We start from the raw sequence: 16,328 nt of genomic DNA, 5'->3' as shown, positions 1-16,328 counted from the left end.
CTATCTATCTATCTATCTATCTATCTATCTATCTATCTATCTATCTACCTACCTATCAGTCTGTCTATCTATTCATCCATCTATCCATCCATCCATCCATCCATCCATCTGATATCCTCTCACCTGCCTTCCCCTAGGTTCATCATTTGTAAAATGATTCAGTTTGATTAGATCAGGGTTTTCACCTGGAGTCTCTGAACTTGTTTTTTTAAAATATTCTGATAACTGCACTTGAGGACAGTTGATTTTCTTTGTCATCCTATGTATGTTATTTTGTGCATTTAAAAACATTCTGGGAAAGGGCCCATAGGCTGCGCCAGGCACTGCTGCTGGGGTTTCTCTGTGTAGATGTCCTTTATAAAATGATGTCTGATAACATTTGCAGAGTCCTCTGAAACCTTTGACTAATAACACCGCCCACCCCCCGCTGCCAGTTCTCCTCCAAACAATTAAGATGTGTCAAGCATTGTTGAAGTATGTTAGGTAGATCCTGTGGTAAGGCGAAGAGTATTGAGAATCATGGACTTAGAACTGATAGGAAAGTTGGAGGCATCATTGATGGTGGGCCCACAAGAGAAGTCGTGTGCAGCCATTCCAATGTTAGAAATTACAGAACGTCCGAGCTGGCAGGGGCCTCAGGCCTCACTTAGTGAAGGATGCGTCTGACCCAGAGCCTTCTCTATAACGTCTGGTCATCCATCCGGCCTCCGCTGGATGGCCTCTCCATCAGCCCATTCCACTTTCTGGGCTGCACCGTCCTGACACGAAGCCTACATCCTGGCTTTCTGCTTCCAGACAGCGCTCCTGGGCTTTCTCTTTGCAGGAGTCACAAGACCAAGTCTCATCTTTCTCCCTAGTCACTTAAGCGGCGAGGACCTTCTCTTCACTGGCCGCTGAGCTCCTTTGGAGCTCCCTTTTTTCTTATTGCAAGGGTAGCAGGGGAGAGTTAGCTTTGTCCTTGGCTATCCCGAAAGGTGTGTGCATCAGTGTCTGTCCATACATCTGAGATGTTCCAAACCGTGCCCATCGAAATGAGTGTGTGGCCCTGGGGGGAGGATCCCCCAGGGTCTCCGTGGCAGTCCAGATTCCTCAGCATCCAACCTTAGGGTCCAACCTTTGGATCAGGGCAGCCTTCGCTCACCTCCAGGAAGCACCGTTCTTCAGAAGCTGGCATGGTACCGGCTGAAAAATAGTAACTGACATTTATGGAGCTCTTTAGAGTTTGCGAGGTAAAGTAGATATTATGGGTGTTGCTGGGCCCATTTTACAGATGAGGAAACAGGCCCAGAAAGGTTAAGTGATTTGTCTAAGATCATAGATTGTAAAGGCCATCGAGCCCAAGAAGAAACTGAGGCACAGTTGTCCAGTGTCACATGGCTGGAAGTATCTGAGGCTGGATGTGAACCCAGGTCTCCCTGATTCTTAGTCTGACATCCTGTTTACTACCGGGTTATTCAAGAAACAGATTTCCTTAGTAATGTCAGAGTAGGAAGGAGAAAACCTTGGCTGTCTTGTACTCCAGCTGCCACAGCTCAGGAGTTCTTGGGTTCTCTAGCTTAGTGCTCCAGAATCAGCTCCGTTGATCTCTCCTCATCCACCCCACTCTCCATCACTCGCTTTTCTCTTTTGCACACCATATCCCCTTATTGCTTGTTTTGTTATGTTCTCGGATCATTAAGCAATCAAGGCTGTGCATTGTGCTAGGCACTGTCTGAGATGCTGACAGTGCAATGCAAAGATTGAAACATACCAGGCCAATTAAATTATGTATCTGGACCCCCCAAAAGTCCTCGCTGTCACCACCTGAGCTTTAACTTGTTCTACTGCAAGTAAGTGATGGGTGGATTTGTACTTTTAAAAATCCACATGATTATCTGGACATTTTATTTATATTTTATTGTTCAGTCATTTTTTAGTTGTGTCTGACTCTTCATGACTCCATATGGGGTTTTCTTGGCAAGGACACTGGAGTGGTTTGTCATTTCTCCATCTCATTTTACAGATGAGAAACTGAGACAAACAGGGTTAAGTGACTTGCCCAGGGTCATACAGCTAGTAAGTGTCTGAGGTCAGATTTGAATTCAGATCTTCCTCACTCCAGGCCTAGCACTTTGTGCACTACAGTGCCACCTCGATGCCCCGTTATTTACATTTACATCCTGCTTGTTGAGAGGCAGGAAAGTCTGGCGAATAGAGATTCAGCCTGGAAGCCGGGAGAGCTGGGATTAAGGCTCGCCTTTGACATAGAGCATGGGCATCGTGTCCCTGGGCAAGTCACTGGCCCTGTTAGTGCCCTAGGCAGCTCTCTAAGACTCTCACGTTCAGAGAAGGTGCTGGCGAGTCCAGCCCCACTTCCCCTCCTGTGTTGATGCATTTCCCGTTGTTGACCTTGCTTCTACGGTTTTACTTTCAGAAAAGATAGAAAATGGAAACTTTAATGAAAAATCTAATAAAAAGTAGTGCTTCACCTAGAAAAAAAATTCCTTAGGGATCATGGTTGTGTGAGGTTCAGTTGTTAGAAATTTGATTTGTTCCTGTTTTTAAATTGCAGCTTTGGGAGGTGAGTTCGGCCAATGAATGGAGCACCATTGATGTCCAGCAGCACTTCCTGAGTTCTGACGGGCTTCAGGAAGACGTGGACCTGATGGTGAAATGTTGCTCCTGGTCCAGCGATGGGACACGAGTGATGGCAGCTGCCATCAACAGGCTCTTGGTATGTGTGGACATGTAACGTCATGAGTAGGAATGTTTTCCTTCTCATTGTTGAAAGGTAGATGTGGGTGGCTTTTCTTTATTCCAGAGTATGTGCAGCATAGATATTCTTGGACACAGTTAAGTAAGGAAAAGTAGTTGTGTGATACTGGCCAAGTCACTCATCCTGGGCCTCAGTTTCCTGAGATGATGAGATTATATAAGCAGCTAGGTGGTTCAGTGGATAGAGCACTGGGCCTTGAGTCAGGAAGACTTGAGTTCAAATCTGGCCTCATATGTTCCCAGCCACTGTAACGTAGGGCATATGACTAAGCCTGTCTGTGCCTTAGTTTCCTTTTCTGTCAAATGGGGATGATAATAGCATATGCCTCCAGGGTTGTTGTGAGAATCAAATGAAATAATATTTGTAAAGTGCTTTGCAAACCTTAAAGCGCTATATGAATGCTATCATCATCGTCATCATTATTATTGCTAGAGGTTCCTTCCAGCCCTAATGTGATTCTGTGACTACATGAAATTCTTAATGTTCACTGAAGACTGAGTAAGTTTGGGAGAGAATGTGAAGTGAAAAAAGGGGGTGGCTGTGGCATAAAGTAGAAAGAACATAGTGGGTTTGAAGTCAGAGGGATCTGGGTTCAAATCCTGGTCTTGGCATTACTTCTGTGACTGTAGGCAACTAGTTTGGGCTCTGTGAACCTCAGTTTTTTCATCTCTAAAATGGGAGTAATAAGACCTCGGAAGGTGGTCCTGAACACGATGATAAATTCCTTTGTACATGTCACCTGTGATGTTAGGGTCAGGATGGTCCTGTAACTGGGATTTTCCAGGAAGCGCCCTCCCCCACCGTGGGTCAGCAACTTTGCTACAACTTAGAGAGCGGCCTGGGTCACTTAGAGCTTAATGGAGTTGGCCCGGGTCACACAGCCAGAAGATGCCAAGGCAGGACTTGAACCTGGGACTTCTGGCTGTGAGGCTGGTTCTTTATTCAGTGTCTCTCAAAAACTGGCTCCTTGCTCTTCCACGTTGTCTCTGACGTTGTTGTCAGTAACAGTGGGTGATATTATACTATAGGAAGCTACAGGGCGGGCCGCCTGTGGCACGCCAGGATTTCCTCTACATGCAAAAGATGTTTTCTTCTACATTTTTTGCCAGCTGCCTGGAATCCTTTGGCATGCCACGGGTTGTGCAGGCCTGCTATAGGGCAAGGAAGATCCTGCCTCTTTGTGTCATTCAGGGGCTTTTAACTTGGGATCCGCAAACTTTTTTCCCCTACTTAGTAGGATTTTATTTTTTCCAATTACATGTAGAGATAGTTTTCAGCATTCACTTTTATAAGATTTTGGGTTCCACATTTTTTCTCCCCTCCTACATCCCCTCTCCGCTCCCCAGGCTGGCAAGCAATCTGATTTGGCTATACATATACAGTCATATTAAACATATTTCCACATTAGTCATGTTGTGAAAGAAGAATCAGAACAGAAAGGAAAAACCATGAGAAAGAAAAAACACGAAAAAGAAGAGAAACTAGTATGCTTTGATCTGCATTCAGACACCATAGTTCTTTCTGTGGATGTGGATAGCTTTTTCCGTCCTGAGTCTTTTGGAATTGTCCTGGACCATTGTATTGCTGAGAAAAGCTAAGTCAGTCACAGTTGATCATTGCACAATGTTCTATTATAGGAGTGTACAATATTCTTCTGGTTCTGTTTACTTCACTCAGCATTAGTTCATGTAAGTCTTTCCAGGTTTTTCTGAAGTTCACCTGCTCATTGTTTCTTAAGAAACAACAATATTTCATTATGTTTATTTACCACAACTTATTCAGCCATTCCCCAATTGATGGGCATCCCCTCAATTTGCAGTTCTTTGCTACCATAAAAAGGCTGCTATAAATATTTTTGTACGTGCAGGTCCTTTCCCCATTTTTACGATCTCTTTGGGATACAGCCCTAGTAGTGGTATTGCTGGATCAAAGGGTATGCACAGTTTGGGTGCCTTTTGGGCATGGTTCCAAATTGCTCTCCAGAATGATTGGATCAGCGTGAACTTGTTTTTAAAAACATTTTTGTAACTGTATTTTGATATAATTGGATTTCTTTGTAATACTCTGCTTTTTATTTATGCATTTAAAAACAGAATTCTGAGAAGGGGTCTATAGGCTTCCCCAGACTGACTGCCGAACAGGGGCAGATACAAAAAATGTTAAGAACTCTTGATGATGTAGCAATGTCTTCGATTAGTGTGGGGAATACTCAGTGTGAAAACTCCACCCAGTCTTCTGTAACCCTGCCCTAGAGAGTTTCCCTGGGGCAGTTAGAGGGCAGGTGACTTGCCCAGGGTTTCACACTTAAGATCTGAGGTGGGATTTGAACCTATGACCCAGCTCTCATGCTCCCTCTCCACACTGTGCTAGCAGCCTTTGATCTTATACATGTGTGGCGTTTTTACTGTTCAGAGAGCTTTCATACCCATTACCTTACTGGATACAACTAACAGTGTGAGAGGCAGGACAGGTGGTGGTAATTTTACAGATGTGGAAGCAGGTTCATTGAAAGGCTTCTCTGAGGCTGCATGCTGACACATCCTTGGCTGCCTGGTAAGTAGCAGACTCAGAATTAGAATGGGGGGCTCTCAAGCCTCAATCCGATCCCCTGTCCCCTGGGCGACACTGTCTCTGTAGTAGCAATTAAAGGGAAATGTAAAATCAAGTATTTATTAAGTACCTACTGTGTGCCAAGTACTGTGTTGAGTGCTTTATGAATATTATATCTTTTGAATCCTTAAACCAACTCTGGGGCTGTTAATATCCCTATTTCACAGTTGAACACACTGAGGCAAACAGGTTCAGTGACTTGCCCAGGGTCACGTGCTGGTAAGTGTCTGAGGCCAGGTATTCCTGGCTCCAGGTCTTAAACTCAATTCGCTGCGCCACCTAAAATGACTGACGGAAATGTATAAAGAGCGTCTTTGACTAGATGACCTTTAAGGTTTCTTCCCGCTCTGCATCTCTAATTTTAGATCCTGGGTCCTGTGACTTCTCAGGGTCCCAGCTTTATCCTCTGTAAAACCAGGGAACTGGACTTGCTGGACCTTTGGGTCCCTTCCAGGTCCAGATCTGGGACCCTTCGAACCTGAAGGGTGGTCACGGAACCACGTACACAGCCATACGCAGAAGGGTGATTCGTTGATGTAGACATAGAACAGCACGGGTGTGGTTGGAGCAGGGCCCCTAGACAAAGCGATCCTCTAAGGAGGAGAACCTGGGAAGGAGCTTTCCTCTTTGTGTGTGTGTACGTATGTATATACAAGCAGTTCTTCACAAAATTTGTCGATTGATGTTAAATGATATATCCAGGAGAACAGCTGTGTGATTCTGGGCAAGTAACTTCTCTTGGCCTCGTTTTCTCATTTGTAAAATGGGGATAATAGTGCCTGTGGTAGCTGTCTCACAGGTGGTTGTGAGCATCAAATGAAATAGTATAGGCAAAAGGCTTTGCAGACTTTGAAGTGTAATAGAAATATACCATCTATTGTTCAACATAAACCGCCTTCCCTGCTTCTGAAATCCTTGTGCCTCATTTTTCATGTTAAATCAAAACTATTGAGTGAATGAACAAATGAAAGGAAATTAGTCCTCATTTTCAGATCCTTTGCTAGGGTTGCCCTCAGCACCACGGGAACTCTGATTTTCTCTTGTTTGCTTGACCTTTCCTTCCTTTATTCCTCTTTTCTGCACTTGCCTCCTTTATCATGACCCTCTGGGCTGTCATCCTGCTCCTAATGTTAGGCCTTTTCCTTACTGCCCAGGTAATGGGGACGACTGCCCCGGGTCACCTCTCACCAACTGTTCTCATTTTCAGAAGGTAATTTTCAGGAATCACCCATTCTTGAAAATATTTCAACTCCCACGATCCTTCAGGCAGCTTCTTTATGGTATTGTCTGGTCTTTGCAGGATCTGCCTCCTATCTCAGGGATACATTCATTACCTCTCTCCTTTTGTAGGAATAGATAAATAACTGGGATGCTCTCAGGCATATAACAATGTTGTGGCTCCCAGTTACCAATATGGGCCTGAATTTCTTTCCCCCTGAGGATTGCAGTTCAGTCCTAAGTTGCCATCGGGTGAAAATTGGTATAAAGTATTTTTACTGCTTTAAAAAAAGAGTTCTGGAAGAATATATTCAGTGGTTTAAAAACTTCTTAGACAGTGAAAGGAAGTGTGAATAAGTCAAAAATAGTTTGTTTTTCAGTTTTCCCATGGGGAAATGTCTTGGTCACACTGAAGTCATTTCTTTGCTTTAGCAACAAATTAAAAATGATTGAATTAATTGTTTTTTTGCAAGTTTTTGCTTACTATCATTGCAGAAGTCTTCACTCACTGTGACACTTTTTGTCTTTGGGATAAATCGGCACATAGCAGACTCTCATTGATTGCCTGGGATCATGCTGTCCCCCAGTGTGGATTGCAGCCTCTTCAGACGTTCTCATCCCATTTGATCTTTGTCTGGAGCTCTGCACAGATCCCTTATGGAGGCTCCATTTGACTCCCTAGAGGCCTTCCTCTGGTTTTGTAATATCTCAGAAGTGCTAGTGGACACCTTGGACTGCCTCTTTCTGGTTTCCTCCTTCACAATTCATGACCATGCTCTTCTGGCCATGTGTCCTTAATGGGATTTTGTCTTATCTCACCCCCTTTTAAAAAGTTGTTGATTCTCTTTTTAAAAAACAGCACAGTTGCCTTCCTGTCACTGCTTACTCACAAAAGAATTTTCTCTCAAAACAAAGAGCTACACTCAAACAAGACAGACGCCTTGGCCATATTTGAGAATGTATACCTCATTTGTCACCTGCAGTCCCCCACCTCTGGCTGAGAGGTAGGAAGCAGGCTTCACTGTCTGTGCCCTGAAGTCACAGTTCCTCACCTTATTGTTCAGGTTTTTGAATTCTTTTGATATTATTCCCTTTTACATTACTGTGGTCAGATGATGTCTTTCTCACCACTTCTTGGGGGACCTTCATGGCAGCAAACTGCTAAGGATTCACCTTGCATCTTTCTTTCATCCTTTAAGTTACTCATGATTTAAATTTTTCCAAATTCATGGTCTGTGCTTTGAAGTCAGAGAGTGGAGGCATATTAAAGAAATGGGCTACAAAGAGTAGTTTAGGATTATTGAAAGGACTGTGCATTTGCCTGAAGGTGGGTGGTTCAGCCAGTGTTAAAATACTTCATAGACTCCCTAGATGCCTGCAAGCCCACTCTGGCACAGCCTCCTACAGGAAGCCTGTCCTGATCTCCCCAGGTACTAGTGTCCTGTGCTCTAGAAGTTACTTGGTAACGGCTTTGTGTATTGTTTGGACTTACTTTTCTGTGTATGTGTTATTTCTGAATGCTCTCTCTTCTCCGGTAGAATAGAAGCTTCTTGAGGTTTCATTTGGTCTGTTTCAATCTGTTTCAGTTAGTCAATCAATCATATTATTAAGCACCTGCTATGTGCCCTCCAGTTTCTTTGCCAAGAAAACTCTGAAGGGGGTCATGGGGGTCAGACATGGCTGAAAGTGACTGAACAACAACAAAATGTGCCATCCAGGCATTGTGCTAAGTCCTGGGGATCCAGAAAAGGACAAATGACAGTCCTTGCCTATAGGAACCTAAAATCTCGTGGAGGTGCATCATGTAAACAAATATATACAGAGCAAGCTATGTAGAGGATCAGTGTTGGTGTTCAGTCATTCAATTTTCTCTGACTCCGTGATGCCACGGACCACAGCATGCCAGGCCCTTCTGTCCTCCAGTCTCTTGAAGTCTGTCCAAATTCATGTCCAGGCTGTCCAAGTTCGTTGTTTCCATGATACTGTCTATCCATCTCATCCTCTGCTGTTCCCTTTTCCTTTTGCCTTCAATCTTTCCTAACGTTAGGGTCTTTTCCAATGAGCCTGATCTTCTCATTTTGTGGCCAAAGTATTTAAACTTGAGCTTCAGTATTGGACCTTCCACTGAAGAGCCTGAGTTAATTTCTTTAAGTATTGTCTGATTTGATCTCTTTGCTCTCCAAGCAACTCTCAAAAGTCTTCTCCAGCACCAGAATTCGAAAGTGGTGATTCTGTGGCACTCGGCTTTCCTTATGGTCTAACTCTCTCAACCATACATTGCTATTGGAAAAACCGTAGCTTTGACTATACAAACCTTTGTCGGCAAGGTGATGTCTCTACTTTTTAGTATGCTGTCCAGATTTGCCATAGCTTTCCTTCCAAGGAGCAAGTTTCTTTTAATTTCATGACTGCAGTTGTCATCTGCAGTGATCTTTGAGCCCAGGAATATAAAATCTGACACTGCTTCCTTTTCTTCTCCCTCCCTGTTTGCCAGGAAGTAACGGGATCAGTCACCAAGATCTTAATTTTTTGGATGTTAAGCTTCAAGCCTGCTTTTACACCCTCCTCTTTTACTCTTATCAAGGGGCTTTCTAATTCCTCTTCACTTTTCTGCTATCGGAGTGGTACCTACATATCTGAGATTGTTTATATTTCTCCTGACAACCTTAATTCCTGCTTTGATTCATGCAGCCTGGCATTTTGTGTGATTTACTCTGCACATGAGTTAAATAAGGTGATAATATACAGCCTTGTCATCCTCCTTTTCCAATCTTAAACTAATCAGTTGTTCCGTGGTTGGTTCTAACTCTTGCTTCTTGACCCACATACTGGTTCCTCAGGAGACAAGTAAGATGATGTGGTACTCCCAGGTCTTTGAGGACTTGCCACATTTTATTGTGATCCACACAGTCAAAAGCTTTAGTGTAGTGAATGGAGCAGAAGTTTTTCTGGAATGCCCTTGCTTTCTCCATAATCCAGCATATGCTGGCAATTTGGTCTCTAGTTCCTCTGCTTCTTCACAGACCACCCTGCCCTTCTGGTAATTCTCAGGTCACTTGTTACTGAAGCCTAGCTTGCAGAATCTTAAATATAACCTTGCTAGCCTGTGATAACTTGAACATTCTTCAGCATTGCCCTTCTTTAGGACTGGGATGTAAAACTGATCTTTTCCAATCTATAAGACTAATTGACCATTTTGTGTAAGATTTTTTAAAATTGAGTATACATATTCTGCTGTTAAGTACATAAACTCAGAACTAATTTAAAAAAATGGCCACTGTTGAGTTTTCTAAATTTGCTGGCATATTGAGTGTAGCAGTTTAACAGCATTCGCTTTTTGGATTTAAATTCCTCATCTGGAATTCCACCTCCTCCACTAGCTTTATTATTAGTAGTGCCTCCTACGGCCCACTTGACTTCACTCTCCAGGATGTCTGGCTGCAGGTCAGTAACCACACTGTTATGGTTATTAATGAAGTTAAGATCTTTCCTGTATAATTCTTCTGTATTTTCTTGCTACCTCTTCTTAATCTCATCTCCTTCTGTCAAGTCCCTATGATCTTGTCTCTTATTGTGCCCATTTTTGCATGAAACATTCCCTTGATAGCTCTAATTTTCTTGAAGAGATCTCTTGTCTTTCTCATTCTGTTGTTTTCTTCTATTTCTTTGCATTGCTCATTTCAGAAAACCTTTTTATCTCTTCTTGTTATTTTCTGGAATTCTGTATTCAGTTGGGTGTATGTTTCCCTTTCTCCTTTCCCTTTCCCTTCCTTTCCTTCTTTTCTCAGCTATTTGTAAGACAACCATTTTGCTTTCCTGCTCTTCTTTTTCTTTGGAATGTTTTTTGTTGCTTCCTTCTCTACAGTATTGCAAACCTTTGTCTGTAGTCCTTCAGATCTAATCTCTTAAATCTTTTCATCACCTCTACTTTATGTTCATAAGGAATGTCATTTAGATCATACCTATAGATCTGGTGATTTTCCCTACTTTCTTCGATTTAAATCTGACTTTTGCAATAAGAAGCTTATGATCTGAGCCACAGTCAGCACCAGGTCTTGTTTTAACTGACTGTATAGAGCTTCTCTACCTTTGGCTCAAAATATACAATCAGTCTGATTTCGGTATTGACTGTCTGCTGATGTCCATGTGTAGAGTTATCTTTAGGGTTATTGAAAAAGAATGTTTGCTATGAGCAGAGAGTTATCTTGACCAAACTTTGTTAGCCTCTGCCCTGCTTCATTTTGCACTCCAACACCACACTTCCCTGTTACTCCAGTTATCTTTTGATTTCTTATTTTAATGTTCCAGTCCTCTGTGATGAAGGTGACGTCTTCTTTTGGTGTCATTTCTAGAAGATGTCGCAGGTCTTCATAGACCCGATTAACTTTGGCCTCTTCAGCCTCAGTGGTTGGAGCATAGACTTGTATAACTGTGGTGTTGACTGATTTGCCTTGCATTCAAACAGGTATCATTAGGTCATTTTTGAGGTTATGCTCCAGTACTGCTTTTCTCACCCTTTTATTGACTGAGGGGTGCTCCATTTCTTCTAAGGGATTCTTTCCGACCGTAGTATATGTAGTGATTACCTGAATTAAATTCATCCACTCCTGTCCATTTTAAGTTCACTGACACCCAAGATGTCCGTCTTCCCACCTCCAGTCTGACCACGTGCAGTTTACCTTGGTTCATAGACCTTAAGCTCCAGGTTCTTATGCGCTACTGATCATCACAGCATTGGACTTTACTTTTGTCACCAGATGGATCCACAGCTGAGCTTCCTTTCAGCTTTGGCCCAGCCACTTCATTAGTACTGGGCCTACTTGTGGTTTCTTCTGCTCTTCCCCAGTAGCGTGTTGGACACCTTCTGACCTGAGGGGCTCGTCTTCTGGTGTCATCTCCTTTATCATTTTAGTACTTTCTGTGGAGTTTTCTTGGCAGAAATACCAGAGTGGTTTGCCATTTCCTTCTCAAGTGGATCACCTTTTGTCAGACTTTTCACTGTGATGTGAACATCTTTGATAACCCTGCACAGCTTATCATAGTTTCATTGAGCTATGTAAGCCCCTCTGCCATGACAAGGCAGCGATCCAGCATAAATAGGAAATAATTAACAGAGGGAAGGCACTGGAATTAAGAGGCGTTGGGGAAGGCTCCCTGTAGAAGATGAGATTTTAGTTGGAATTTAAAGGAAGCCAGAGAAGTCAGTAGGAGCAGAGGAGGGAGAGCTTTCCAGGCATGGGAGACAGCATGGAACTGAAAGATGGAGGGTTATTTGTGGTATGGCCAGGAGGTTAATGTCACTGAATCAAAGAGCGTGTACTGGGGAGTGAGGTGTAAGGACTGGAAAGGTGGGAGGGAGCTGGGTTAGGAAGGGCTTTGAATGTCAAACAGAAACTTTTATTTTTTATGCTGGAAGCATTTTTGTTTTTGTATTCCCAGTGCTTAGTATAGTAGGCACATAATAAATGCTTGTTGAATGAGTAAAGGAATTAATTCCTTTTAAATATAGTGGTCAGTAGTTTTAATAATGATAATTGTGGACACTTCAATTAAGCAAGCATTTATTAAATGCCTGTTGTGTGTTAGGCACTGCTAGGCACTGGGGATATCACTTAACCAATAAGCATTTATTAAGCACCTACCATGTTCCAGGCACTGGGGATACAAAGGCAAATGTAAAACAGCCCATGCCTTCAAAGAGCTTGCATTCTACAGGAGGGAAACGCTGTGTTATGTCCACAGGGAAGTAAATATACAATCTTTACACAAGTAATTTTAGGGAGGGGACAGGAGAGAGGCCTAGTGTCTGAGGTAGTTGGGAAGACCTCTTTCCATGGGGGCAGGGCCGGAGCTGAGGCTTGAAGGATGAGAGGACCAGCCTGGGCAAAGTCAGGGAGATGGTCCATATGTACAAGGTGGCATTTTGGCTGTGTGGTATCTCCCTTTCTGTATTTGAAACGAATGCAAATGATCAGTTCTCATTTTGTGTTGGCTTTTGCTTGAACATAATCGCAACCCCTGCATGAATCTTGCTTTGCCATTTATTTGCAGGTTTTTGATGTCTGTAGCAAGAGCCTGGTAAGAGAAATCCACACTGGTCACAGCAGCACCATCCGGTACTGTGATTTCTTTCCCAAGAGTCATCTCGCTGTGGTAGCTCTGTCCCACTACTGTGTGGAGGTGAGTTGTCAATTCCACTGAGTTTGTTGAGCCTTCTTCCCTCAGGCTGGATGGATGACAGGGTCATAGTTTTATAACTGGACCTGAGAGGTCACTGAGTCCTCATCCCTCACTTTTTAGATGAGGAAGTTGAGTCTGAGAGAAGTTAAGTGACTTGCGTAGGGTCACACCGATATATGTCTGAGGGGAGATTTGAATTCAAATCCTTCTGACTCCAGGCCTAGCACTTTATACACTGTACCCACGCTGCCTCTGGATGGGAAGGTTTGACCCCTGACTGAGAATCTGTGCCCAACCCTTCGGAGGAGAACGTGAAGGGCCTGTGGGAACTGAAGGGCCAAAATCAGTTATGGAAACTTGCAGCCACGTTGCACCTGGAAGCAATCTCTCTTTCAGACATTTTTCATTTTCCTTCTGGGTGAGGGGAATAAGAGATACGGGTGGTCCTCTCCTTCCCTCACCAAAGACCTCCAAGCCCTTTTGTAGAATACAAACTTTGTGAGGGTGGAGACCGGTTTTCACTTTTGTCTCTGTATCTCCTGGACCTAGTCCAATCGTCAGCACACAGCAGGCACTTCGTGGACTTCTCTTGACTGTATAAAAGGAGTCGTAAGTTCTTAGTGGCCCTCCATGTGCTTGAGAGGAAGTGGAGAGGTTGGTTTTTGTCCACAGTTAAAGCCTGGTGGTGGTCGTCTCTTGAAATGCAAGGCCTGTTGGGTTACTTCAAGGAAGACTTAAAACTTCAAGTCCAGCCTTATGGGGAGAAGGGCTCTGCCTCCATAGAACAAAGCATAGTTTTGGTTAAATAATGTAAGCCTAGGTCGGGGCTTAAAGGAGAGAAGAGAAGACTCATGAGGCCCGTTCAGATTTCCCGGGTGGTCGAGAGGGGCAGGCAAGGCAAAGCACCAGAATGGGAGCAGGCAGAGGAGAGGGGCCATGGCGTCTGTTTCTGGGCTTTGTGCCTCCCGAGGGCTGCGCCTGGAAGAGTGCCTGGCAGGGCCCCAAGCTCGAGCTGCCTTGTGGCCAGACCTGCCCGCTGAGCTGTTCTGCTCCTTCCTTAAAACGAGAATGAATTTCTTGCCATTGTCACAGCCCAAAGACTGCCCAGGATTTTTTTCTTTTCTCTTGCCCCTGCCAGTCATCTGCAGATACAAATACTACGGCGTATGAAGGGGATGATGTAGGAATGTAACAGACAAAAATAGGAGGATTATTTTTTTTTTTTTTAGGCAATTGGGGTTAAGTGACTTGCCCAGGGTCACACAGCTAGTAAGTGTCAAGTGTTTGGTCTGAGGCCGGATTTGAACTGAGGTCCTCCTGACTTCAGGGCCGGGGCTCTATCCACTATGCCACCTCACTGCCCCAAAAGGAGATTCTGTAGGAAACCATGAGCTTCAGTTACTGAGCAAGTGTCTGTTAAATGCTTACTATGGCCAGCCACTGTGCTAAGTATTGGAGATACAAAGAAAATCAACCGCCCTTTCCCCGTCCTCAAGAAGCTCACATTCTAAGGGGGAGACAGCATGCAACAAATTGTACTTCCGCGTGGTGTAAATGAGAGGTGCCCTCAGAAAGAGGGCGCTAGTGGTAGTGCGGGAGCTGGAAAGGCCTCCCATAGAACACCAGATTCGATTGAAACTTTAAAGGAAGCTGGGGAAATAAGGAAGTGGAGGCCAGGAGGGAGAGCGTTCCGGGGGGAGGACAACTGTGCAAAGTCAGGAGGTGGAGGGTCATCAAGCCAGGTCACAGCACCATGCATTTATTAAGTACCTGCTGTGTGCCAGACAGTGTTCAGCACTGGGGTTACAAAGAAAGGCAAAAAACAGCCCCTGCTCTGGAGATAATAGCTTAGCTACGGGGGTTTATTGAGCAGGAGGTGACATGATCAGACTGCTGCTTCAGGAAGATCGCTTTGTGGATTAATGGAGGAGGAATTGGGGAGATTCAGAGTAGGCTGACTGACCAGCATGTTATTGCAATAGTTTAGGTGTGAGAGGGTGAAGGCCTGCACCAGGGTGGGTGGGGGCCGTGACGCCAGAGAGGAGGCGCCGTTTTTGAGAGAGGTTGTGAAGGTTGGAAGGACAGGAATGAATGGGAGAGGAGTGTCAAGATCCCGCCAAGGTGGCCAGCCTGAGTGCCTGGGAGGGTAGTGGTACCCTTGACTACTGTCAATGATAACAGGGGCATTGAGAAGAAGGCAGGGTTTGGGGGAAGGACAACAGGGGAGTCCTGTTTCAGAAATGTTGATTTTGAGAAGTCTATAGGATATGCAGTACATATAAGATGTCCATTAGGCAATTGGTGATTCAAGACTAGAATGCAGAAAAGAGGTTAGGGCTGGACTAGAACTGAGAATCACCAGCACATCAAAATGATCATCGATCCCACTGAAGCCGATGAGATCATTCGTCAAGGTGGTGTAGAGGGAAGAGAGAAGAAGGCCTGGGGCAGACCCTTGGGGGACAGCCAAAGAGGAAGAGCTAGCCCAGGAGACTGAAAAGGAGCAGTCAGATAGTTAATCAATAATTGGAATTTCTATAACACTTTAAGGTTTGCAAAGTGATTCATGTATCGTTTAATCCTTGCAACAACCTTATGAAATGGGTGCTGTTATTATCTCCATTTTACAGTTGTAGAAACTGAGGCTGACAGAGGTTGTTAAGTGATTTGCCCAGGGTCACACATCTGGTAAGTGTCTGAGGCCAGATTTGAACTCAGGTGTTCCTGACTCCAAGGCCAGGCTCTATGCACTATGGCGGCACCTAGAGCTGAGGAGGAATGATGTCGTGAAAACCTAGAGAAATGAGAGAATCCAGGAGGAAAGAGCAGGCAGCAACGTCAGAGGCTGCAGAGAGGTCAGAAAGGATGAGGATTGACAAAAGGCCATTAGATTATCTGCAATTTGTTTTTAAAAAGTGCATTAATTTAATAAAGTGACAAGACTATGCTGTTAATTTCCCCTTCAGACATTTGAATTTTCTTCTCTTTGTTTTAAAAAAAATTATTGATGGAAATGACTGCACTTTCCTCCCGGTCCCCTCTAATTAGGGCCTCCTGTGACTGAGTGGAAATTTGAAGTGAAGAAATTCCAGTTACTAGAATATTTCAGGCTTGGGAAACTGGAAAAATTTTCCCATTTAATAGCAATAATAGCTCACATTTTTGTAATGCTGTAAGGTTTATAGAGTGTGTGTGTGTGTGGGTATATGTTTGTTGTCGTTCAGTCATGTCCAACTGTTTGTGACCCCATCTGGGTTAACTGGGAGAGAAGGTACGCAGGTACCAAGGTTAGTGGCTGCCTGCAGTCCATTGAGAGGACATTATATCCATGAAGCTGGACTCTTAGCCCTGCTCTAGAGAACTGTTCTGTTATTGCTGCCTATTCTCAGCTCACAGTGTAATTGTCTGCGCCCGACAGGACGCAAGCTTAGCTTTGTGCAGCCTGCGCCTGCCGTGGCTGCCACTGCCACTGTGGCCCTGCTTTGCTTGTCGTCATTGTCACTAGCATTTATGGTAGCCTTACGTCCTTATCTTGGCCCTGCTTTCTTCGTTTGTTATTGTTGTC

General features: G+C 44.1%; 1 protein-coding gene across 4 annotated transcripts in view; it reads left to right on the top strand.

Moving 5' to 3' along the window:
- The window catches only part of APAF1 (apoptotic peptidase activating factor 1), a 95,289-nt gene that overhangs the window by 43,095 nt on the left and 35,866 nt on the right, over window positions 1–16,328 (top strand). For all 4 annotated transcript variants that reach the window (XM_027855779.1, XM_027855780.1, XM_027855777.1 and 1 more), the window contains 2 exons: window positions 2,552–2,713; window positions 12,635–12,763. In XM_027855779.1, coding sequence (XP_027711580.1) covers window positions 2,552–2,713; window positions 12,635–12,763 — 291 coding nt within the window. The remainder of the gene's footprint in view (window positions 1–2,551; window positions 2,714–12,634; window positions 12,764–16,328) is intronic.

This window comes from Vombatus ursinus, unplaced genomic scaffold (assembly GCF_900497805.2).
Source record: "Vombatus ursinus unplaced genomic scaffold, bare-nosed wombat genome assembly UNPS02011334.1, whole genome shotgun sequence".
In the NCBI taxonomy this organism is placed as follows: Eukaryota; Metazoa; Chordata; class Mammalia; order Diprotodontia; family Vombatidae; genus Vombatus; species Vombatus ursinus.
The sequence above is the reverse complement of the archived record's forward strand: the minus strand, read 5'-3'. Positions and strand labels throughout refer to the sequence as shown.